This window comes from Pantherophis guttatus, chromosome 1 (assembly GCF_059756535.1).
Source record: "Pantherophis guttatus breed Tessera chromosome 1, ASM5975653v1, whole genome shotgun sequence".
Taxonomy (NCBI): domain Eukaryota; kingdom Metazoa; phylum Chordata; class Lepidosauria; order Squamata; family Colubridae; genus Pantherophis; species Pantherophis guttatus.
In genome coordinates, this window is record NC_142063.1 from 201,806,222 (window position 1) to 201,830,629 (window position 24,408).

The following is a 24,408-nucleotide window of genomic DNA, read 5'->3' on the forward strand; positions in this document are numbered from 1 at the left end:
CCTGTTAAAGTGTTAGGTACCTCAAAATGCTGCCTAACTCTGTCCTCAGCCATTTCAATGAGGGGATTTCCACAAAGGATTAGGGTCGCAGATTATCCAATGCTGTACAAGAGGCAAAACAACTTGTTTTTAAAATCTGCTGGTAGATGGCTATGCTTCCATAATGGGCAATGCCATTTCTGGTGAGGGGAGGGCAGTAGAGTGAAAAAGGCAGAAGGAAGGAGATTAGATAGAACTGGATTTCATCGGGGACCTGCACTTAAAGATGACCTGATCTGAAACTTTTAATTTCCAGGCCAGCTGAAAAAAAAATATAGGCAAATGTAAAGCTTTCTCTTGTGTTCAGCAAGCAAAAGGAGTTGGGATTGCCATCTGAAGCAGGGCCCCTCAGGATGGAACACCAAGAGTCCCTTCTGCTCAAATCTTCCTTTTTGACTCTGAGATTGTCTCCTCTCCAGTGACATAAACCAATTCTAATGGGCTCTCCATCCAAGAAGGGTTTCTGTTTCAGCCCAGGAGGTTCCCGGCTCTGCAGATTTTGACTTGGGCTCTAACATAGGTGAAGTAAGGAGTCCCTTCACACAGTCATACAACTTTCTTTGATTTAAGTTTCCTCTTAAACAGCGAAGTTGTTTTTTACTGCTCCTAGTTGTCCTTTGGAAAGATGGGTTGATTTCAGGACCCCGCTCAATAAAATGAGACGGTGGAATGTCCTCCCAACATAGCAGGGCTGGCTTACTATACCTAACCCCAGAAAGAACTCTTGTATCATGGTATTTATCAAGCTCTTTTCTTACTCACAATTTATATTCCTACCAGACCACACAGGCAATATCAGTGTTCTTCTCACGCTGGCCCCATCTTGTCTCCATCCTAGGATTTAAACCGGTCAATCCTTCTTGTTCCAGAACAACTAATTGTTCCTGCTTAAACTGATTGGGTCCTGCTAGGCAGAGTGGAACAATCATGGTTCTTTCCTATCCCTCTGGAGAAGGCAAGGCCAGATCCACATTATGTCTTGGGAAAATATTGAGCTTTCTCCCATAGATCACGGGAAGAGTGTGTGTGTACAAGTCACATTGATTGACCATTGGTCTGAAAGCATCAAGAGTAATGGCCAGGCATTTGGTTAGCATGGAGGATCACAGGATGGAAGCCACCACCCAGTCAACCTAATTTACGGTGGCCATTCTTTTTATTGAGTTGGAACCATCTATCCTTATCAAAACTATAGCAGCATGACATCTGCTCTTCTCATTGCTGATCCCTATTTCTGCCTTGACTGCCTCAGTTGTCAGGGCCATTGTAGTCAATTAACTTCCTCCTAAGGAAGTGACAAAGCCTAAGCAACACTGTCTTTGGACAGTGTTGGAATAAAGAAGAAAAAGTTATTTAATACCAGCGTAGCTAAGGACAACTTAAGCCCCTCTCACTTATGGACCAAGAATGAGATGAAGGGGACCACAGGAGACACAGCAAGAAATCTCAATATTGAAGGGCATGTTTGTGCTGTGGTTAGGGACAGGGGAGGACTCAGACGCTTCGATGAATGGTGCTTTAAGCCACTAGTAAGGAAAGATGTTCAAGATACATCAGCAGATTCCAAGAGGGCAGGGTGTAAAGAGGACAGACCTAGTGAGGAAACAACATCCTCTCCTCTCCAAGCCCCTGTTCTTCTCTTTTTGATTCTGGATTCCGAAGTGCGCTGCTACAGCAGACAGGGCCCGGGATAAGGGTAAATCAGACACAGCCAAAGTTTCCAGCTAGTCCAACATCACCTTTTCAGTTGGGCTGGCATATGTCTGGAAGGCTCGTAGGTCGCCACGATGCTAAGGCGCTTCGCCTGCACCGCCCGCCGCCCTCTCTTGCATTTAGAAGGATAGACTGCCTCTGAGCATGGCCGATCGATCCGGGCAAACAGCCCTCCCGGGAGAGCTCTCTCTCTCTCTCTCTTTCCAACCGCCCAGCCTCGGTTTCGCCTGTCAGCCGCCCGCTCCTCCGCATCAGAAGACGGGGCGCCTTGGCTACGCTCGCTTTGTCCCCGAATTGCTGCGGTCGCCGTTGGCTGCCCAGGTGGAGCTCCACACCCGCCACGGGACTGGAGGGAGGCGGGGGCCGGCAGCCAGCTGGCTTCTCGATTGTCCTTCGCCTCCAGCAAGTGCAAGCAGCAGCCAGCACCTCCCTTCACTGGCCGATGATGCGCGCTCTCTCGCGCGGTGGGGAGGATGTTGAGAGAAGACAAGAGGGAGGCTAAGGCGGAGAAGGCGCTGAAGCGGCGGCGGGGCAAGGCCGGTGGCCCCATTCGGGTTGTCCTTGGCCGAGCAAGCTCTCGGCCCTTCCTCTTCGATGCCCTCGTCAGGAACCTGTCCGACGTCGCCGGGAGGAGGGGGCAGTTTTGCGCCGGCCGGAGGCTGCGCTCGATCAAGAGGCGAAAAGGGTAGAAAGGCGGAGAGTCCGCCGGGATCCGAGAGCCATCCTTGAGCGCCAAAGCGCAGGCTGGGTCGCTCTTTTGGTCAGGGCAAGCAGCCGGATCTGAGAAAGAGACGGGAAGAATAGGCTGAGAAGAAGGGCGGGGGAGCGACCGGAGGGCAGGCTTGTTTGCTGACGATCGGAAGTTACTGACAATCAAGCAGGACCTTTGCCGCTCCAGAGATCGAGCACGAGAGAGAGAGAGAGGGAGTGAGACACACGCACACCCGCGCGCACGCACACACACACATCCATCCCCAGACCAGGAGGAGGAGGAGAGAGTGGTGGTGTGGGGGGGGGGGAGAAGAGGAGAGCTGATGTCTAAGGGAGTCACTCGGTGGAGGCAAAGCAGGCAGGCTTTCAACTTCTCCTCACCGCTGCTGAGCGCCAAGCGAGATCGCTGGAAAGCGGCGGAGCTTCCCGGAGCAGGACCCTTCCTATGGCCAGCCTGCGGCGGGGGATTTGACGCCGTTCCCTTGAAGCCACTTGACCAACCCCCGCCGCTCCACCTCACTCAGCGATGTCTTATTCCCCGCTCTCCGCCTGCACTTGCCTGTAAGGATAGTGGCATTCTCTCTGCCCCCCCCCCCCGCTCCCGTCGCGCGCGCTTGCCTGCCTGCCTTTTTTTTTTGCTTTCTCAAAAGTCTCGGTTTGGGTGGTTCGGATCTGTTGCGGCGGCTGGGTGTGTGTGTGGAAAAAAAGGGGGGGGAGCGGCGGTGGTTTTCCCCTGAGGAAAACAAAGCGGTCCGGCTCTGACGGTATTCCTCGCGACCGTTATAAACAAAGCCACCCCGCGTGGGTCGAAGTTTCACCGTTTCATCTCGTCCTCTAATCTTATCTTGTTTTTGTTTCTCTCTCTCTCTGACTCCTTTCTCCCCAGATGGTTACATTACCTGCTGCTCTGCATCCAAGTCCAGGTAAGCGCCTTGTTTCCCCCTCCTCTTCCCTGCTCTAACCAATTTCTCTCCCGCACCCCCCCCACCCCCGCTCTTTCTGTTCCTCTGAAGCGCCGGCGTGGATTTGAGTTATAACCGTGGAGGCACCTTTCATGAGAGAGCTTAACCGCTCCCGTGTTAAAAGGTCCCGGGCGTTTTGCATACTGTAGTCTGAGGTTTATTCTATCCGTTGCTCTGCAGTCAAATCGGCAGATAATCCTCGGCTCTGCAAAACGGCGCCTCTCGCTCCCCGAACTTTTTTTCTCCCCCAGCTGCAGCCGCAAGTGTAAATCAAAGCACCTTTTGCGTTGTTTCCCCCCCACAACCCCAGAGCCACTCCGCCCGGCCGCTCCTTCCCACACGGCTGCCGTCGCCTGGTGGACGGCAGGAGCCTCCTTTAGTAGCGAGTGCTTTTGCGGAGGGCCTGAGAGGCCGGCTAACGAGGTGAGAAGGAAAAGTTAGCCGCCGCAAACGTTGTGGAAAGTGCGGGCAGGAGCTTCTGTTCTGGGAGCCTCGGAGGAGGGAGGGAGGGGGGCAGAGGAGGGAGGGAGAAAGGGAGGCGGTGGGGCTTGTGTGCGGTTGCAGTTTTGGGTCAGGTCAGCGTTGAAAGCGTCGGAGTTTCTTCCTCAAAGCCGGACGGGAGTGGGGTGGGGGGAAGGAGGGCGACCGATCGACAATGGAATCGAATGGGCCAAGTTCCTCTCCGCCCCCCCTCCCCTCCCCACACCTTCGTTTCTTAAGAGAAAACCAGCCCGGATTGCGGGAAGGATTGGGGTGGGGGGGAAAGGAAGATAGATTGGAAAAGGAAGGAATTTAGAAACGCCGCATATACCTGTCGCTCGATGTGTGATACAGGGGAGGGACGTGAGGTGAGGAGAATTACAAAAAAAAAAAAAAGGACGGTGCAGGGTATTGTAGTTCGGTGGATCCTATTCTTTTTCAGGGTATTCCACGATTTCGGCCGTGGTTTTTTTGTTTGTTTTTTTGTTAACCGTGTGTGTGTGTGGGGCGGGGGGGTATCGCCCGAAGAGACTCCTTCTCGGTAGACGGCTGGACACGGAGGTAAATGCAACACGTGCGAGCAGCCCCGCCCCGCTCCGCGATCCAGAGCTTGGCAGAGCAGGTGCTTTGCGCCCCCCGGAGGCCTCCCCTGCAGCCTCGCGGGCGGCGCTGCTTCCCGCGCAAGTTGCTCCGGCGCAGCTCCACCGGCCGCACCTTTTCCAGTTCGCTTCCAGTCCGACCTCCTTCCTTCGCGCCCGGAATGCACCTGTTTGCCAGGCTTTCCTCTCTCTTTGCGGATTTTTTTTTTTTTTCCTTCCCAGCGTTGGGAAGGAGCTCAACCCCCGCGGATGGAGGGGGGGAAATCTTGAGTCATCCGGCGAGCCGGAAAGCGGCGCCGTAGCCTTTTACCTTCCTGGGGGGGGAAAAAAAACCCAAACCAAACAAACGACGATCCAGTTAGAGTAGGGGAAAAAATAAAAACCACCCAACAACCCGGGAACGGGACTCTGAAGGGAAAGTGAGAGCGAGAGAGGGAAAAAAGAAAAAAAGCGGCAGAAAGCGACTCTCCGAGCTTGGCTGGAAACGAGTTTGCGGTTGGAAGGAAAGGCGTTTGCGCGCGGCAAATGGGCGCACTTGGCAGGAGGAAGAAAAAAAAAAAAGGAGCCCCCCCCTTTCCCTCCTTCTCCTCTTTTTAATTTGTGCGGTAACTGAAGTTAATCCTCCCTCCTCCTTCGCCAACTTTTATCGGACCCCTCCCCCCTCTCGTCCACTCGTTGCTTTTAGTGAATCAGAAGGCTTTTGGCTGGTTGCCTGCAAAGCACTTGCTAAAATCTGATCTCTTACTTCAGCAGGAGCCTTAAAAAACTCGGGAAGTTATTGGCATTTATACAGTTGGAGCTCTCAAGCTTTCCAAAGTAATATAAAGTAATGAAGGGGAGGGGGGTGTGTGGAAGGGGGAGGAGGGAGAAACTCTCTGTACTTTCCTACTATTAGAACCATACTTTATTTAGTGCTGATTATGCAACATTCCGTGCACAGGAGATCTGACAGGCGGATTTACTCTGAAGAAATGAAAAGTCAGCCTCCGTGTCTTTTCTTTCTTTCTTTTCCTCAGATGGCAGAGCGCTGAAAGAGGATTGAGGTGGGGGTGGGTGGGGGAAGGCCCAGATTCAAATTCTCATTGGACTTCAATATCTCTCCTGGGTGGGACGGGCGGGCTTTGAACCAATCCCTGCCTCTCAGTTCAATCTACTTCGCAGGGCTACTAGGAAGCTTAAGAAGAAGAACAGAGTTGGAAGGGACTGTGGAGGTCTTCTAGCCCACCCCCCTGCTCAAGCAGGAAACCCTATATATAATTTCAGACAAATGGTTCTCCAGTCTCTTCTTAAAAACCACCAGTGTTGGAGCACCCACAACTTCTGGAGGCAAGCTTACTTTCCTGCCTAAGTAAAGTAAAAGTTACTTTTCTGAACTGCTCAAGTCTATCAAGATTATTCTGAATCTTGAGTCTTTCTTCCAAAGTGTTGGCAATTCTCCCCAGCTTGGTGTCATCTGCAAATTTAATGAGTTCCCTTTTTATACCCTTATGTAGTTCATTTATGAAGATCAATCATAATAGAGTTGGAAGGGACTTTGGAAGTCTTCTAGTCCAATTCCCTGCTCAAACAGGGGACCCTATACAATTTGAGACAAGTGGCTGCCTAATCTCTTCTTAAAAACCTCCAGTGTTGCAGCACTTACATCTTCTGGAGGCAAGTTGTTCCACTGATTAATTGTTCTAACTGTCAGGAAATTTCTCCTTAGTTCTAAATTGCTTCTCTCCTTGATTAGTTTCCATCCATTGCTTCTTGTCCTGCCTTCAGGTGCTTTGGAGAATAAGTTGACTCCCTCTTCTTTGTGGTAGCCCCTCAGATATTGGAACACAGCTATCATGTTACCCCTACTCCTTCATTTCATTAAATTAGACCTACCCAGTTCCTGCAACCATTCTTATATTGTCATTGGGTCCTGCAGAGTAGGTAGGATGTAAATACAGCAGAGAACCAGATGTTTCAAGAAATAAAAATGAAAAGAAAGCTAGGGTCCCAAAGCAGCAATGACAGCGATCAAGGTTCCAGCCTGAGGCTGTTCTGCACTTCAGCCTTAGCTTAAAGAGGTGGGGTGGGGGAGATAAGAGAGGATAAAATCAGGTTCCTTGTACAAAAGTTGAGTGTTGAGGCAGGACCTGGGAGGAACTGTATTGTCAGTCAGTTGATCAACAAAGAAATATGTGAGAAATGGGTTCCCTTCATTCGTTTTCTGATGATCTTGTCTTTCAGTAGAGGCAAAACATTCTATTATTTTGCTCAGAAGCTTTGACAGTGTGGACAGTCTTAGTGAGATGATGAAAGCACAGCCACACGGCTGCTAGTTGTGTTTTGTTTTTTCAGTTACCTGCTTTGCAGTCTGGCCTTTCTGGATTGATTTGAGTTGGATGACTAGATTGGAGGTTGAAGGAGAGATTGGGGTGGATTTTGAATACAAAGATTATCATGGGAAAAGGTTAGCATTTGGTGACCTGACATGAAGTCTATGTTTAGTTTAGATTTATGTCAGGGACATTAAATAATTGCTAAAAGGCCTATGTTGTATTAATACAGACAATTTGAGATTGTTTCCCAAAGTGTCTACATTAGTTTTATACTGGTTCCCATCAAACCATAGGAATTACGTTAGCAAAGCAAAGACGTTTAAGGAAAGGGTTTATATACTGATTGCATGTTACTTGGTAGTTTGCTGATCAGCAGTTAACCTAACTTCTCCAGCTTCTTAAATGCTTTTGCATCCATTATTTGATTCTCTCTTGATTATAGCTAGGATTTTTCTACTTACATCGAAACACAGTTCAGATAACTCCCAACATTTTACAATGGATCTAATCCACGGTAATTTTGTCACTGCCCTCCATCCACGTTGCTTGGAATGAATGAAAAATATAATATAGTGGATCAGCCCTAGTAATTGCTGCCTAAACTACCCAGAAAAAATTGAGAGATTTAGTTAATGGTGATGATGATGATTTTCTGAGTGGAAAATAGTCTTGACTGATATGTTCAAGCATCTGTATACTTAGGAACTAGATGTTGTTGGGAGGAAAGAGAAGAGAACAATTTCCAAAACAGGAAGGGAAAAAAAGGGGAGGTGAGATAGCTAGGCCAAATACAACTATGTCTGCTTGCAAAGAACGGGGATATTGTCCTTCTCACATGAACATTATGGCAGTCTACTATTGTCTTTGTAATAGCACCCAGCCCAATATTTGTAGAAGTTTCCAAAGACAGGCAGGATAGATACTGCCTGTATTCTTATATTACACTAGGCTATCATATGATTCTTTACTTAGAGCTTGATACATTGCATAAAGCCAACTATTTAAGTTTGTAAAGCATGGTTTCGGTTTTGTGAACTCAGCCAGTTGTGGTTTATTTATTGGCTGGCTTATGCAAACAGGTGTGCAAATAGCATAATTTGTGATACCCATCAATAGCTGGCAGCTGTTAAACTATGATGTCATCATGCACTAATCTTTAAGATGCCACCGAGTTTACATTTCCATTATCTGAAATGGCTCTCTGAATGATTTCATGATCAATAACCAGAGATGAGGGAGAATATTGTACATGCTGCACAGAGGCTTTAATTCATCTAGACTTTGGTAAAGCCAAGAAGTTTTAAAGTGTATAATTGTGTATTTTACACGATAAAAAAATAAGTGTGTATTTTAATAAGTGCTTGTCGCTCTCCGAGGAAAAACAAAAAGACCGAGAACCAGACTGTTTCATTGGTTAAGACCATACGATTGAGACTGGAAGTCCTTGGTTCAAAGGTCTTGCTCAGCCATAAAAAATAATTGAGTGATCATCAACTCTCAGTTTAATTTTCCTCCCTGATTCGTTGTCATAATAAAAGATGTGTGCATGTGTATGGGCATAAAACATCCCACAACAGGATGAGACAGGATGAATTTGTGTGGTTTAAGAGCTGGTGGCTCTTCATTGCTTCAAATAAGGGATGGCATTGAGCTAATAGCTTCATGCTGATGAAGATCTAAGGCATACACCTTACAGCATCTTTAGAAGGTCACCTATAAGAATAAGAAAGGCTAATCTTAGCCAAAAGTCTAATAATAAGCTAGGTCTTTTGATTTAGATTAATCTTTCTTATCCTGGTGTCTTTCAGATATTCACAGCATTCCCTGGGTGATGGGAGTCATAATCTTATCTAGCCTGGAAAGGATTGGTTTGACAAGAGCAAATTAAGTTGTGCATAAGAGGCAAAAGGATCTGCCTCTCAGGCATGGTTTTGGTATCTTTTTGTGAGATTTTCACCAGTATCCAATACTATTTTTGGCTCTGCTAATAGTCAGGTGTCAATCAGCTAGGTCTTACTGCAATCCTATGCTAGAAATTCATGATCAGACTTTTCCCTCCCCACATATGGCAGGCCTTTCAGCTTCAAGTGGGTGGGGGGGGGCACTTGTATAGTTTATATTGGAGAGTGGGGAGACATTTTTCTGCTTGCCACCTCGATGGATTGGGTCCAGCAGATCCTATCCAACAAAATGCATACAATCACTGGAATAGAATCCTCTTTATCTCTGAAGACTCTTCTGCATGCTGCCCCCCACCCCCCCACCCCTCAAGGAGAAGGCTGAGGAACCTTTGAAAACAAATTTGAAGGAGTTAGAAATAAGGGGTGTTTGATATACCCTGGTGCTCCTCCTTCTTTGGCATGTTGCAGAGTTGAAGAGTGCTGCAAAGTTTGGTGGTCAAGTGGCCAAGAAATTTAATTTGTTTCTGTTGGCTAAAATTACTCTAACATTTGGTGATCCAGCAGTAAAGCTTATGTTGCCAGTACTATTAATGATCTGCTGGATGGGAAATTTAAGCACCTAGCTTTTTCTTTTCTTCTTTAAATGAATGTTTCCATCAGTCCATGGAAGCTTGGAAGTAAATGCCAAATTTATGGAAATGTCTTTTGGGGCTAGTTTGAGAACAAACAGTAATACTTGACTTGGCAGTAGGGAGGCTCAGCTGAAATAAGGTGATGAGTGGGGTCACCACGTTTTATGAGTGTGGTGGAAAGATTAAAGAAGGCACAGAACCGAAGGAAAAAACAAAGCCTTCAATATGCAAGATAACAGCGAGGATGGAATAGGCATGTGCAGAGAATTATCTTGGAGCTGTTTCCCTTTCTTAATGCTTCGAGCATTAATGTGCTTGTGAGTTCCTATGTCTCTAATCCATAAGGGCACCTGTAGTAATAAGAGAATATAGTGATCCTGCTGCCATGGTTTTATGCAGACCGAGAGAAATTCTCATTTCTATTATGACTGTCTGGTGGACCCACTGTTGCTAAGGGGCAGGTTGTATCTGAACTTGCTGCTTTGCTGTTTGCTGTTTCCAAGAGTCAGGAGGGTTGCAGAATCGTGTGCTGTGTGAAGGCCTTGATTTGTCAATCCTCTGGATGCAGGTCTTGGGAAGGTATCACGAGCAACTTGAGTGTTTGGGCAATGGAGCAATTAAAAATAGTGCCTGCACATCCAAGCCCCTTTAATGACTTTGAACAGCTGCTGCATGCTGGACAGAGCTGAGTATGAGTGAGCACAGATCGGTTTGGCTTCGTGGACCCTTTGGGACTCCAGAATGTCAGGATTGGCCAAAGTTATCTTTTGTGAAGCCATTTGAACTGTTTACAAGAGCAAAGAGCTATTTCCAGATATACACAACAAGAAATTGTTCTGTAGGGAATAAAGTTATGCTGTTGTCCGAAAGAAAAGCAGAGGAACCCCAAATTTTGCAAAATAGGATTTGAGTGATAGGATGTATTGCCTTTGCTGGACATGTTTCTGGCCTAGTTGGATTTGATGCATGCCAAAATTTCCAGCCATTAGCAGCGGGGACTCTGTGGGTGTGCCTGTGTGTGGGCCATGGATGTGTAGCACCTGTGTGCTTATGATCTTGCACCTCATATTAGTACTTCTGAGAGGTTCGGATCCCCATTCAAGTAAATGTGGAGAACCTTCATTGTTTCCTTTGCAGTCACAGCAAGTAGAAGAGCATGAGGGTTCATAGGCACCATTTCATTACATTGGTAAAAAAAAACCACAGTAATTCTTCTGTTGCAGCCTCAGAATACCAGATATATTTCTTACACTTTATTTTGGGCAGCATTCCATTTTTATATCAGGAAAGATTCATTAGGAAGACAATTGAATGTGTTCAGCAGAACTACTTTTCTAGTTTTCCCTTGAGCTTGGAAAAGTAATTACATATTGGCAGAATTTAAAACACTAATGAGGAAATGCAGTGAGACAAACAAAAAGAAACCACAATCCATTACACAAATTAAATACTTTAGGTTACTGCAGTTAAGGTTACTGCAGGGTAATAATTGTTCTTTTTCCCCCTATTATTGCTTATCAGAGATTAACACATATCAGTGGTAACATTTTAGTGTTCTCTTATTATTGGGCATGTATTTAACCAAGGCAGTTCTATGCATGTCTACTTAAGAAGTGAACCTCATTGAATCCTAGACGTGCTATCATTGTTGGTATGGATGAAGTAGGTGCTGCAATAGATGCACAGCTGCTGAACCAGTGTAGGTGCCTGGCCTGATAGAGCTCCATAAGGACCAAGCATTGGAATGGAACAGAGTCTATTAATGTAATCTTAAATCTTCCCCTTGTGTATATCTTTGTACGGTGGCTGGTTTCTGAACATAATTCAAAATATTGCTGTTTACCTTTGAAACCCTTACATAGCTTGAGAACATCTGATTATTTAAAAGAACATCTTCTGGATGGAATTTCCTGAACCCCACTACAAAAAAAGCTCTGTTCTAGTGCCCATCTCAATTACTGTTGGATGAGATCAGAGTCCCTGCTTTGCATGCTCTGTGACTGCGCAAATAGGAATTAAGGTGAAATCAACATCACAGGAAAGAATTATGTAGCCTGTCCTGAGAACAGCAGTGAGTCTCACTCCCACAGGATTGGTCCCTAAATCATGAGAATAATGCTCAAATTGCAAGCTGGAAAATGAAAAAAGCACCAGATCCTAATAGGAATTTTTTTTAAAAAAAATATTTGTTTCTGAGAGTGAGATAAACATGTTATAAACAACAGCCTAAGCAATGGCATTTCATGTTGAATCAGTTGCCATCCACAGATGGATACAAATTCAGACTTGTACTTATTATTTCTTTCCTTTTCTCAATAATAACTTAAATGCTTTCATTTAGAGAATACCACAGCAATTTGGGGGTTTGGAAATGTTTGGAAGTTCAAAGATTTAAGGATTGAGTATTTAATAGGCCAACCATCTAAGAATAATAAGTAATACATCCAAGATAAATGGAATAGGAGCCCACTTCCCATTCATTTCAGTATTTAAAGATATAACAGCTTACTCCTGATCTCCTTCGAAGTACTGTATGTCTTCAGGTTGATTCAGTTCTGAAGGGAGATGATCAGCTGGAAGACATACTGACAAAATATATAAGGTCTTGTTGCATGATGTTCTTTAATAAAAGAAATTGGTTAATTTTTTAAAAAATTCCATTCTATTAGGAATTTTAGCTTGTATCAACAGATTTTGTCATGAGTTTTATATTTGTGCAGTATGTGACTGTAATAAAGAATGATTGGATAGGATTTACATAAACTGAGAGATAGGTGCTTCTGGTAAAGTTTTCAATGGGGATTTTTTATTTTTTATTTTTTGCTTTTTTCATGGAATCTTGTAATGCAATGATCCTCAACCTTTTGAGCACCAAGGACTAGTTCTGTGGACTGGAGGGAGCGTGGTTTCTCGTATGTTGCCTGCATCCCACAGATGGGGTTTGCTTGTTTGTGCAGCCCGGTTTCTGGCATGCTCTGGACTGGTACCGATCCATGGACCGGGGTCGAGATGTCTTCCAGGCGTAATTTTTTTCCTTCCTCACCCCCCCCACCTGTCTCTTTTCTTTTCTTGGTACTGCTGGGAGCCATTCATATGGAAGAACTGAAAGTTGTTTGGAAGCATTTATCCTTTAAGAAGTCCTTCCGAAAAAGGTTCTTAAAAACAATGGTACAGATTCAGTAAATTGTCCTGTTTGGCACAGCATACGATCAGTGCAACTGCATTAATATATTTAGACCAGTACTGAAATTAATGGAAAATAATAGAGATACATCATAGGAATAACTTATGAAATATTTTCCCCAATTTATAGCAAAGGTAAAGGTAGCTTTTCCACAAGTAGCACATAAAATCAGGAGGTTCATAAGCAACTGCTTCATTTCCTAACCGGCCTACAGGTGTTGGTCTTCTAATAATGGCAAATATTTTAGTGGTTCCAAACATCCCAGAAAATAGCCAAGGTAACAACCTTCCCTGGGAGCACCCAAATGCTCAGTAAATGCATGAGGTAAATAGAAAGCTACAAACATGGATAAGTCTGGTGTGGCTATGGGATGGAATCTAGCCCAGAACAAGTTTTGTTAGTAAATGGTCATTACCTTTGAATTGCTGAAAAGAAAAGGCATTGGGGCTGAAGGTTTTAATAACAGCAATTGCAGTAGAAAGGGGGTGCCTTTCAGTTCCTAAGGGTAAGCAGCTGAAGTCTAATGTAGCTGGTGGGATAGTCCTCAGACTTGCTTTGTTCTTGCTGTGTAGCCTGGACATTTCCCCCTCCCAGCCTTGCCCTTGTCTTCAGGAGACTCTGTCCTCTCTTGCCGTGAACTTCTCTTGCCGTGCCGCTCCTAAATCCCAATACCAGACTGCCACCACGTTGATTAGTGGCAGCAGCCATAAAGGCCCATTGTGTGCTCATTTGTTCCACCATAAGCCCATGTGTGATGAATATTGTCCTGGGTTCCTAGTTGGCCAGGTGCAATCACCCAAATTCACGGGGGTTGCTGTAGCCTACCTGATGGGCTCTCTCTCTCTCTCAACAGAGGCAGGAGATTGGACATCTAAAGAAATGGCCGGCTGTCTGAAGCTGCCCAACAATTTCCTTATTGGCATTCAAAGGCATCACCTTAGGATGGAGAGCAACATAAAAGGAAAGAGGAAGGGCCCAGCTTAGGCTGTCATGGTCTGAGTATTTTTCTTTGTGAGAGGGCCTTCCAGTGATCAGAGTCTGGGTGGAGGTGGGAGGTCTGGGAAAAGGCTGCCTACTTTTCTTCCTTGTTCAGGAAGGAGGGTCCCAATTTTCAGGACTCCAGAAGCAAATCCCACTTTGGCTTTTATTATCACAGCGGTTTCCCCCCACTTTCCCACACTTCCTCCCCCCATACATTAAAAATGTTCTTTTGTGGCTGGGCAAGACCTCTCCAGAGTTTTCACAATGAAAATCTCAGACAAGACTCTGTTCAGGAATATCAAACCAAAGGGAGAAAAAATTAGAGATCAAGGAAGTGAAACCAAATTATGGTTTATTGGTTCATTTGTCGAATGAATGAATGAATGAATAGATAAATACATAGACTTTTCACCTCTCAGTTTGGTTCAAAGATTTCAAAAGGAAAGCATTAGAGCTGTGTAAAAAAAAAAACACACACACAGACAAGAAGGAAAGAAAAATCTTTCAGAAGAACGGGATGTATTATCTTACATTAAGATTTCTGATGACTAAAATGAAAATACAAGGAAGCCATAGGATATTCAGTATTCCTTCATCATTCTTAAACAGTTACATTTGCTTCATTTGTTCACAGAAACAATTGATTAGAGAAACTCAAACTTGGCAAAAAAATAACAAACAGCTTTGTAGTTTCCTGAAAACCTAATGTATGGTTATGGCATAATACATTTTCCTGAACTCCAGTCCACTTCATCAAATATACTTAAAACAAATACTTTGACGATTTAGAATAACACAGTTTTGGGGGGGGGAAGGAAAAGAGCATTTGTTAGCATTATGATAAACAGCCTCCTGGCTTATATGGTAGAAAAAGCCAGATTCTGTGCCTACAAATAAACGTGCAGAAAGCAATCTTCTTCATTTATGCCAGTTTATTGGGGTTGAATAGGAATTTGTGAGACAGAGGTGAGGAGATCAGCCATGAAGTGAGCAGATACAAAAAAACGGAGCCAAAATTCCCTGTGTGCAACCGTGCATTCCTACTTGCATACAAAAAAGAGTGGAGGCCATGTCCCTCCCTTTCCCTCCTCCAGCGAGGTAAGACACTACACAAAATTCCCCAATGACCACAAATGGCTGTTCTGATAAAATGACCATGGGAGGAAAAAACCCAAACCCCTGTATGTTTAGAAGTCCCCAATCTCTCCTTTAGGATAAGTCATTGAACCATGGGGCTGCTGCTCCATAGAATCACCAAGGTCATCTTTCCTACTGCACCATTTGCCAATGAAGCAACAAGGTTGGTGTGACACTTCAGCAGGATCCATCCTTATGTACATGGTAAGGAAGGGGCTTCCTAATTAGTTAGAGCCATTGGCCAACCAGAAAAGGTAATCGATGGCTACTCTACTGGAACAGAAAAGTAGGAGTGGGGGTGGGCAGAAGTACAGCTCTTAACATCTCCTGATTCACTTTTTGAAGATTAATCTCACCTTTCTTCATTGTATTGCTGGTGACTTTAACTCTATGAGTTTTGCTTTGCAATTTTCTCTGTCCGCTCTCCGAACGCATTCTTCCCTGGACAATGGTGATGAGCAAGGATTCCCTTTCTAATGCCCAGACCTTGTTACTTTAAGAAAGGAAGGAGGCCTCTGAAAGGCAAGACCATGTCAAACTTGACCTTTACCTGCCATAAAGTAGACTTTGGAAATAAATGTCATGCCCTTTCACCCCGGGTGGGATTCCCAATTCATTTGAATAGAAGGGGACAGCCCTCTTTGGCATAATGAGTGTTATTCTCTGTGGTGGAAGCTGTGATAGTTCTACAAATAAAAAGGATCAGGGGATCTCATTACATCCTAAAATGATTTGTAGCATCTTGAATGAGGTGGGATCCTCCAATCTGTTGGCAGTGTGCTCTAAAGGACAGAAAATTATTTCAGTTAGTGGCACAAGCTGTAACAATATAAAAGTCTAAGATAACTGTTAACACTCATGTTTACAACATGCATTTATTAGATCTATATCCTGATTTTCTTCCAAGAGCTCAAAAGTGGCATAAATAACGTCAGTGCTTATATATTTCTCCAATACAACAACTATGAGGTAGACTGGATTGAGACAGAGTAAGTAACTCTAGTTTATTGTCTAGTAAGCTTCTATGTCTAAGGATGGACTAGAACTTGCCTCCCCGTAGGAATACTCCCAACACCCTAATCCAGTGTTTCTCAACCTTAGCAACTAGTGTGGATTTCAACTTTCAGAAACACTTAGCCAGAGCTTGCTGGTGAATTTTGGGACTGCCCTAATCACTATACCACATTAAGGAAACGATACAATCAACATCATTTAGCCCAGGGGTGTCAAACTCACGTCACGTTGTCACATTATGTATTGCGGCTTTTTCCCCTTTCACTAAACTGGTGGTGGGCTTGGCCAGTGCGTGACGCATCTGGCCCGTGGTGGGCTGTGAGTTTGACACCCCTAATTTAGCCCATAATAAGCCAGATCTCAATGTAGTTACAAAGAAACAAGTGTGGATACTTGGCATTGCAATGGCTAGAGATAGAAGGATTAATGGGAAAAACTAGAAAATGTAGGAAATATAAAGACCTTCAAACAGAGGTCAAGAGAATGTGGAAAAAGAAAGTGGTGCCAAGAGTGGTCGGTGCATTTGGTGTCATACCAAAAAATCTGAAAAACCACTTGGACACAATAGGAATGGACAGAATCTCAATTCAAGTCATCAATTACAAAAAGTTGTATGACTTGGAAGATTTGGAACAACAGGCAAATATTGTAGACTGGTGGTTGGCTAGCTCTAAGTAACTATTTGGAAGAGTTTCCACTTCATATTAACTACTTGGTCTATTTGGGATTTTGTAAATTTGGATGATTTAGGGTAAGCAAATCTGTTCCCTCAAGGAAGGGTTTCGTTAATTGACATGTCCTCCCCTTCATTATTATAGCTCATTGGTTTGGGAAGATTGGAAAAGTTTAGTATAGTTGTTTGTAAGTGAGGCAGCATTTTTAAAGAAGGAGCAGTGAATAGGCTGTGGTCTTCTGTGATCCTATAATCCAGGTGCAAAAGTTGTGGTCTGAACCAACATGTCCTCTTCTCCAGCATCAGTTCTGTACTCCCCTTCTTCTCCCTCCCGGTCTCCAAGTGGATGATGCCAAAGATCCCGCCGCTTTTTTTGCATTTTTGATGATTTCTGGATTGAATTCATGGGTGGGAGGGGGTGGTAGTTAAGAGATAATATCTTCCAAATAATGAAGACGCAGATTTCACCCCTTAAAACTTCTGAAAACCTTCCCCCAATGAACTCTACTTTCTTATTTTTTTGGACCACAGCTCCTCTATATGTTGAACAAAGCCCACCAAAGTAACCAAAATTAGGCACTATTATCCTAGTACCCTGTAGGAATTTCAAAAGAAATTTAATAGAAGCAGATGGATACATTGCTAGGAAAAAAGAAAAAGGGGATACAGGTTTCCATAAAATTTGCAAATGCAAATGTAATTGTACAGATGTATATTTAGAAGTCATGAATATATTTTACAAATGGTAATTTGTGTCAATTTTATTTCTGAATGTGCAGTTCCATGCATATTTATCTGGAAATATGCTTAATTAGACTTAATGGGACTGACTTGGTTTAGCATGAATAGATCAGGCTGTATTTTTCATTGTATTTTGTAGCCCATGATGCTGTGTCAAAATCTGTTAGAATTTTCTCTAGATAATCTTCACCTGTGAGAGAGGCTATTATTATACTTCCAATTCATTCTCAGGATAATTTAGAATTGGAAGAACGTAATTTGAATGTATTCTTCAGCTGACTTTATTATTGTTAGGTGTTGGAAAGTGCTGGTGTTGACTTACATTGTACACAGCTTCCCACTATCCTGAAGAGTTTCTGATCTGAATAAAACAAAAAACAAAGAAAGACTTCCCTCGTGGTCCCCTTGTGGTGTTCAGTGGAAATTTGCGAAGTCAGGGAGGTTGCAGACACCAGGAGAGATTACAGTGAAAGACAAGTCACAACCCCATCCCAACTTCCAACAAATGTCCCAACAATCTTATAACTCGAAGGTGAGAACATGAAAATTCTGAAATCATCTTTGAGATTTTGTTTTAAGAAAAAGAAGAAGTGAAATGATTTCTTTTTCAACAGACTGAATTAGAATAATCAGGCACTTTGGTTGAAGTCAACTTCAGAGGAGTTGTTCATTTATTGTTTTTATTCCTTCTGTTAGATTTTTTAAAACATAATTTATTAGTTTTTTTAATGTAATGTAATGTTATTTTTGTATTTTATACTTCTTACATTTTAAAACTCTTTGTACCTCGCCCTCCTTTTGTTAGTTTTTTGACCACAATAAAGGTGGATTTGATTTGATTTGAAGCTAGCTGCTTTGAAAAAATTTGCACGGTATTCAAACTCCTGTAAGCAAGAGTTTGATGAAATCCCTCAACATATTTCTTTCATGTTGGTCATTCATTTTTATATTTAGTCCATATTCATTTATCACTAATTCATTCTTGACCCTATCTCTTCTCACCTTTACCAAAGATACTTTCTGAGTATCCTAGTTCCACAGCATTGAGTTTACTTTTTATTTCTCCTGATGTATCCCAAACTCATTTTCATAACAAAATGAACATAAGTATGTTATACATAACTATTTTCGGTTCTTGGATGAACAATAATTCCTCATGACACGGCATTCATTTCCTTCCTACTGGTATTTACACAAGTTAACATTTGCCTAATATTCAGACTACTAAAGCAAGTGCTAATTTCTAATAAACTGTAAGTCTGTGAGGATATATTTAAAGTATAAGGTTTGCTGTAGTTGGGAGCAATAAGTGCCTGAAGTAGAATTGCCTTATTTTTCAAAAGCAGGATCTGAATCCGGTATTTGAAATAAACCCCTAACTAAATATTGAGCAATTTGCAGTGCTGCAGAATCTTTAATGTTTGTGTTAGCCTGTCAGTTATACTGTTGGGAAATGTTGCTGAAGACATACATATTTTGGAATAGATGAGGAAAACAGGTGATAATAGGATTCTTAATCAGCAAGGGCCATTCTTCTCAGATCCTTAATTTATGAAAGATCTTCAGCAAAGATATTTTCAATACAAGCTTATCACAATCGCCTGACTATTTAACTATTTATATCTGTTCATTTGCATAGTAAGGCTCACATGCGTAACATCAGTGGCCCGGGTAAGGTTTCCATTAATATCCACATACTATCAACCTGTATTGATTATACATGTATAAGTGCATTTAAACACCATCAATCAGGCATAGGAAGTTTCACAGGTAAAGGGCTTTTTGCACATTAAATTGTGTTTGTGTAAATCTAGTTTAATATGTTGATCTAAAAATGATTCAGTTAGATATCTGTATAAATTCAGCCTCATCAGTGAACTTAAAAGCAATTGGAAGCTGGATATATCTTTTTACTAAAGAAAAGTAATTTTTTCTAATGAATTAGAATAAAAAAGAAGGATTTTGTCTAATGATTCAAAGTTCTATTACTGTTCCCCTTTATAAAATAATATATGTCTCTGAGTATTTGTCCAAGTTTGCCTTTTAACTTAAATACTAAGTCACAACTTAAAAATACTCATCACGTAAACAATTGTATTCATTGAGAATTCTCATTGGTATTTCTAAAGTAAACACTGTATGAAAAGAATTCACGTAAAAAAAAAAGTATGCATCAAGTATTAACTCTGGTGCGATTTGAATTAACATCACTTTTTCTGTACTGTAAGTTATGAAGTTAGAACATAGCAATTATTTTTCCTTGATTACATTACAACTTCAAGTTCTGTCAACTGTTTAATAGGCTCATCAAATGCTGACTGGGCCTACAGCCATATCTGGTGAAATTGCTTGAGCTGTAATGCAGAAAACTTAGATCTTAAATCACTGGTGCAATCAAAGAGATAACAATATATGGAATTCCATTAGATCCAGTATCCCTCCTGTCAGCTGTCTGAGTAAATTTAATTATCTGCTGTAGGATTCTTATAAAATGAAACAGCTGCTAAAACAGAGATAGCTGTTAAATGGAAAAACAATGATAAGTATCTTTATATGACAGATATGCAAGAACACAGCAGAATAACATCAACAAACCAGTTAACAAATTTCATTAGGTGTTATGCTTGGATTATGATTTGCCATGTAAGATATAAAGGGACAGAGGTCTTTTTGCTTGGCCTTAATCACTGGGGGCCTTGTACTACAGCACTGTCTATTATACAGCACAAGTTAGTATTGATCATCTGCAAAATAAATTATGATTGATGTAATGCTGGTGCGTGACCCTGTGGTCACGACCTCTGTTCGATTGTTAGGACTCCCTTTTAGGTGAGATCAGAATAACAAACAGTCCCATTGCAATCAATAGATGGAGAAACCCAATATTCTAACAAAAATGCATTGGGTGTGTCCCAGTGACTCGTGCAGTGTTTAGGGTTTTACATGCTGGCTGTGGATTATAGGAATTGAGGTCCCTGGAGATCAACCCTAGATGGTTAAAATGAACTGTCAATAGAGACAATTTTGCTTAGATGTCCAACCCTTTGAGGCTGGTAAATTCAGGAAACAAGAACTACATAGGTTTGTGAAAAGCTTACGATGGCCGATGAAGTAGAGAACATTGAAAGCCCATTAAAGCATTTCTCCAGATTGGCTTGGAACCTCGCATAAATAAGGTGGGATTATTTCTGAGTTTCTTTCTCATGCTTTCCTCTTCCCTTGACCTGGATGTCTTGCAAGACATCCCACTGCCATAGAATTAAAATGTTGTGCGGGAAAAATAAATGACTTATTGTTAATACTGATTGAGTCCTCCAAGAAAAAGATCAGGAGGTTCTGAAGATCCTGAAAAAGCAACTTTATATGGCATTATATGGCAACGTCTCCCCCAAAACCACTTAGCCGATATAGTCACAGATTGATTGATTGATTGATTCTGCACCATCAAGACTGTTAGTGTCCACGCAGAAAGATTTTCTCTGTGATGATCTGTCCCAACCTGGTCCTTCAGTTCTTCCAACAACGCACTCATCACCTGAGATGATAGATGTAACTGAGTCCATCTATCTTGCTGCTGGTTGGCCTCTTCTTCTCTTCCCTCTCACCTTTCCCAGCATTAGAGCCTTCTCCAGAGAACTAGGTTTTTGCATATTGTATCTGAAGTAGGATAATTTCAGCCTGTTCATTTGTGGGCTTGGTACATCTGACCTGGACAATCCAACCTGCTTAAGAAAGAGACTTCTCTGATCTTTTGACTTGATATAATTGTAAAGGAGAACAGATAGAGCTAGACCTCATGACCACAATTTGGACAGCAACTTTCCTCACTGAGTGGCCATTAAGTGAGTTGTGCCCAATTTTACAACCATTTTTTGCTGTTTAAGCAAATCACTGTGGTTGGTAAATGAATCATGCAGTTGTTAAGTAAATCCAGCTCCCCCCACTGACTTCACTTGTCAGAAGCCAGCTGGGAAGGCTAAAGCAAAAGGTGATCACATGACCCTGGGATGCTGCAACCATTATCAATACAGGTAGTCCTTGACTTATGATCACAATTGAGCCCAAAATTTCTGTTGTTAAGTGAGACATTGGTTAAATGAATTTTGTCCCATTTTACGATCTTTCTTGCCACTGTTGTTAAGTCAATCATTGTAGTCAATAAGTTAGTAACCAAGTTGTTAAGTGAATCTGGCTTCCCCACTGACTGCTTGTCAGAAGGTCGTAAAAGGTGACCACATGACAGCGGGACACAGTAACGGTCGTAAGTATGAGTCAGTTGCCAAGCATCTGAATTTTGATCACGTGATCATGGGGATGCTACAAAGGTCTTAAGTGTGAAAAACGGTCATAAGTCACTGTTTTCAGTGCCGCTGTAACTTTGAACGGTCACTAAATGAACTGTTGTAATTTGAGGATTACCTGGTACATGTCCATTGCCAAGCACAAAAATTACCATCATGTGACCACAGGGATGCTGCAACCACCATAAGTGCAAGGATTGCTCATGTCACTTTTTTCAGCACCATCGTAACTTCAAAGGGTCATAAACCAAACAATCGTAAGTTGAGGACTATCTGTATTTTGCTGTTAAGGGAGGATAATTAACAGTTTTCCATAGCTAGTTATAGATATTCTGCCGCCCAAGTCAAAGAGTGAAATGGAGCTCCTTATCCATTCTGCCTAGAATGCTGGGGTGTCAAACTGGCGGCCCACGGGCCAGATGTTTCACACGCAGGCCATGCCCACCATAGCTCCGTGAATAGAAAAAAAAATCACAAAATGTCACGTGATGGCAACATGACGCTACAAGTTTGACACCCCTGGCCTAGAGGGTCCCAACAAAACAGTGTTTGAATTTCAGCACTAATGATTGGATAACACAGGTTTGACCATACGGGGCGACAATTGACTAATTTAAGAGAGGTGGCTGGGCAGACTGTTTTATTTTCCAATGGGGGGAATAGCCAGAGGATTGTCCCTATTTTTCTCCTCCCCGTTGTTCAGTATTTGCCTAATGCTAGGGCTGACTCTGTCTCTGAGATAGTTCTGCAGGAGACTGAAGTATGTGTGTATGTGGCATTCTATATGGTTTGATTTTTTTCCTGTTTAATTTGGATTAGGATTCAGTTTTTTTCCTCATGTAAATTGATCAGTTGCTGTGTGACTCTTTCACACATTACTATAAGCAATGGTTTTGTGTAACTGTGATTGACTGACCCAATCATCTCTGGCTGGGGTCATACAGCATGCTAAGACAAAAACAGGTGAACTTCATTATAGCAAGTAGCCTACGAGATCCCTTCCATGCGTATTTTAAAAAGGAAGTAATTGGGGGTGAAGTGTGCCCTTAACTACTGTTTAGCAGCAAGCAAATAGAAATTTTGGTGGTCTCTAGTGCCTACTGGTTCTAGGCAGAATTGGCCAATAGTCAGGGAATCCAACATTAACAATGATTCATGTCTCCGCTCCCTCTTGAAATAGTGATCTATTGCTGCAGCTGGAACAAGAGCTGGTGCTCTTAAATCCTTGTTAATTTTAACGGCTAATTAACCTCAGTGCTAACTGTGGGAAGAGTAAATGGATGCTTAGTATAAATGGTTGTATACTTTAATTTCAAAAAGGAAATATCCCTGCACTCACCCTTAATGAGAGGATAGGCCACAGGTTCTAAATTGATATTTAAATGATACTGTGATATTTGTCAATAATACCAAGATGGTGGTGGACTAGGATTGGAAGGTCCAGGTTTGCATTTACCCTCAACCACAGAAACTCACTGGTGATCTTTGGACCAATTATTTTATCTTAAGGGAAAAAATGGCAAGGAATTGCTGTGCATACTGCTTTGAGCTCCTGGAGGAAAGATAGAACATGCATCTAAATAATAAGAATATTACATTAAAAAAAATTTGCAGCAATGAAATCAAGCTCATGCAACTATTGGGAAGATAGACTGCCATGCAAGTTCTTCAGACTCTTTTAAGGGGAAAATACGTTGGGCATTTATTTATGTGTACCAATGGATGTCATGGAAGAGAAATTCAGTAAATACAAACACTGGGGATATCCACGAAGAATATCCACATTATTCAGTTTATTTAAACGAGATAGCTGAAGGGCCCAGTTCTCTGGCTTGCTGTGCGTGGAAAAAAAAAAGTGTGCGAAATGCAGAATTGAGATGTGATCGTTCTCTAATGGTGATCTCTTCCCTACTCAGTTCATCTACCCTCCCATCTATTTATTTCCCCCATCCACCCACATACAATTCATCCCTTTCTCAGTCTACTGGGGTAAAGATTTGTTTAGCTTGGGCCTTCTCTCTTCTTCACTTTAAAGACTTGGGTGAGAGCCTGGCCACACTTTGCCAACAGAAATTGGCCTGGGAAGAGAGCTCATTTTGTCTCCCAGCCAGTCTTGCCTCTGCAGTTTAACCTGTCCACTTCTGTAATCCAGCCCGGTTTATTCATGACCGATGCCTTTTGGCTGATGTACAGTATTAACAGTACCTGCTGAGCGATATATGGAAGCTCAGTCAGTCAATCAAATAATTAAATAAACATAATCAAATAATCAAATTAATAAAGTAAATAAAAGGAAACACTGATTGCACTCTACTTATTCTCACTCCTAATGAAAGCACTGATGAAAATGGCATTTTCTCAAAGAAAGGCAAAACCATGTGCTTGCTGGGTGTTCATTGTTGGTTCCAGACAATAGCATTTGGCACATGAGGTGAACGTTCACGGTAGAATTGGGATCACTTTCCCCGGTGGAGGTGCGAGAGCTGAATGGGATTAGCTCCTCAAAGTGAGTACCCACTTAAGTCTGACTCCCTCTCTTCTCATTGAGGCACCTTTGTCCAGATGGGTGCTGCTGCTACCCAAGTAGCCCTAAAGATGGAGTTGCTGACTCATTTTAGGGGTGACTGCTGGAGAAGAGCTAGTATGCCTATTAGCAAAATATCTGGTTTTCTATGTACTTTGATAAGAATGATAATAGTTACGTTTTTCAAGTGTTTTAATCTCTGCGGTTTGCAGCAGAATGAAACACATGCCAAGAATCTGAATAGCGCCAAAGTTAGGTAGCTGCTTTTCATAAAGTTCCAGCACAGCATCTCCATTGACTTTAGCTGGATCGCTTCACAGCCAGCCAGCCAGAAAAGCTGTGGGAATCCTAGTGCAGGCTCTGGCCAATTATTATTAATACTATTATTTTGTTCAATATTTGTTTTGCTGCTTTGTTTGTTTACAGAGCTTGTTGATAGGTTTCATTATAAAAAACCCCAATTTCTTCATACAGTATAGCTGCAACTTTTTGCTAGGATTGATC

General features: G+C 42.5%; 1 protein-coding gene across 1 annotated transcript in view; it reads left to right on the forward strand.

Annotated features, from left to right (window-relative positions):
• The first annotated feature begins 1,989 nt into the window (after positions 1 to 1,989).
• Positions 1,990 to 24,408, forward strand: part of FGF18 (fibroblast growth factor 18) — a 133,518-nt gene continuing 111,099 nt past the window's right edge. The window contains exons 1-2 of the mRNA XM_034432303.3: positions 1,990 to 3,024; positions 3,350 to 3,386. Coding sequence (XP_034288194.2) covers positions 2,990 to 3,024; positions 3,350 to 3,386 — 72 coding nt within the window. The 5' untranslated portion in view covers positions 1,990 to 2,989. The remainder of the gene's footprint in view (positions 3,025 to 3,349; positions 3,387 to 24,408) is intronic.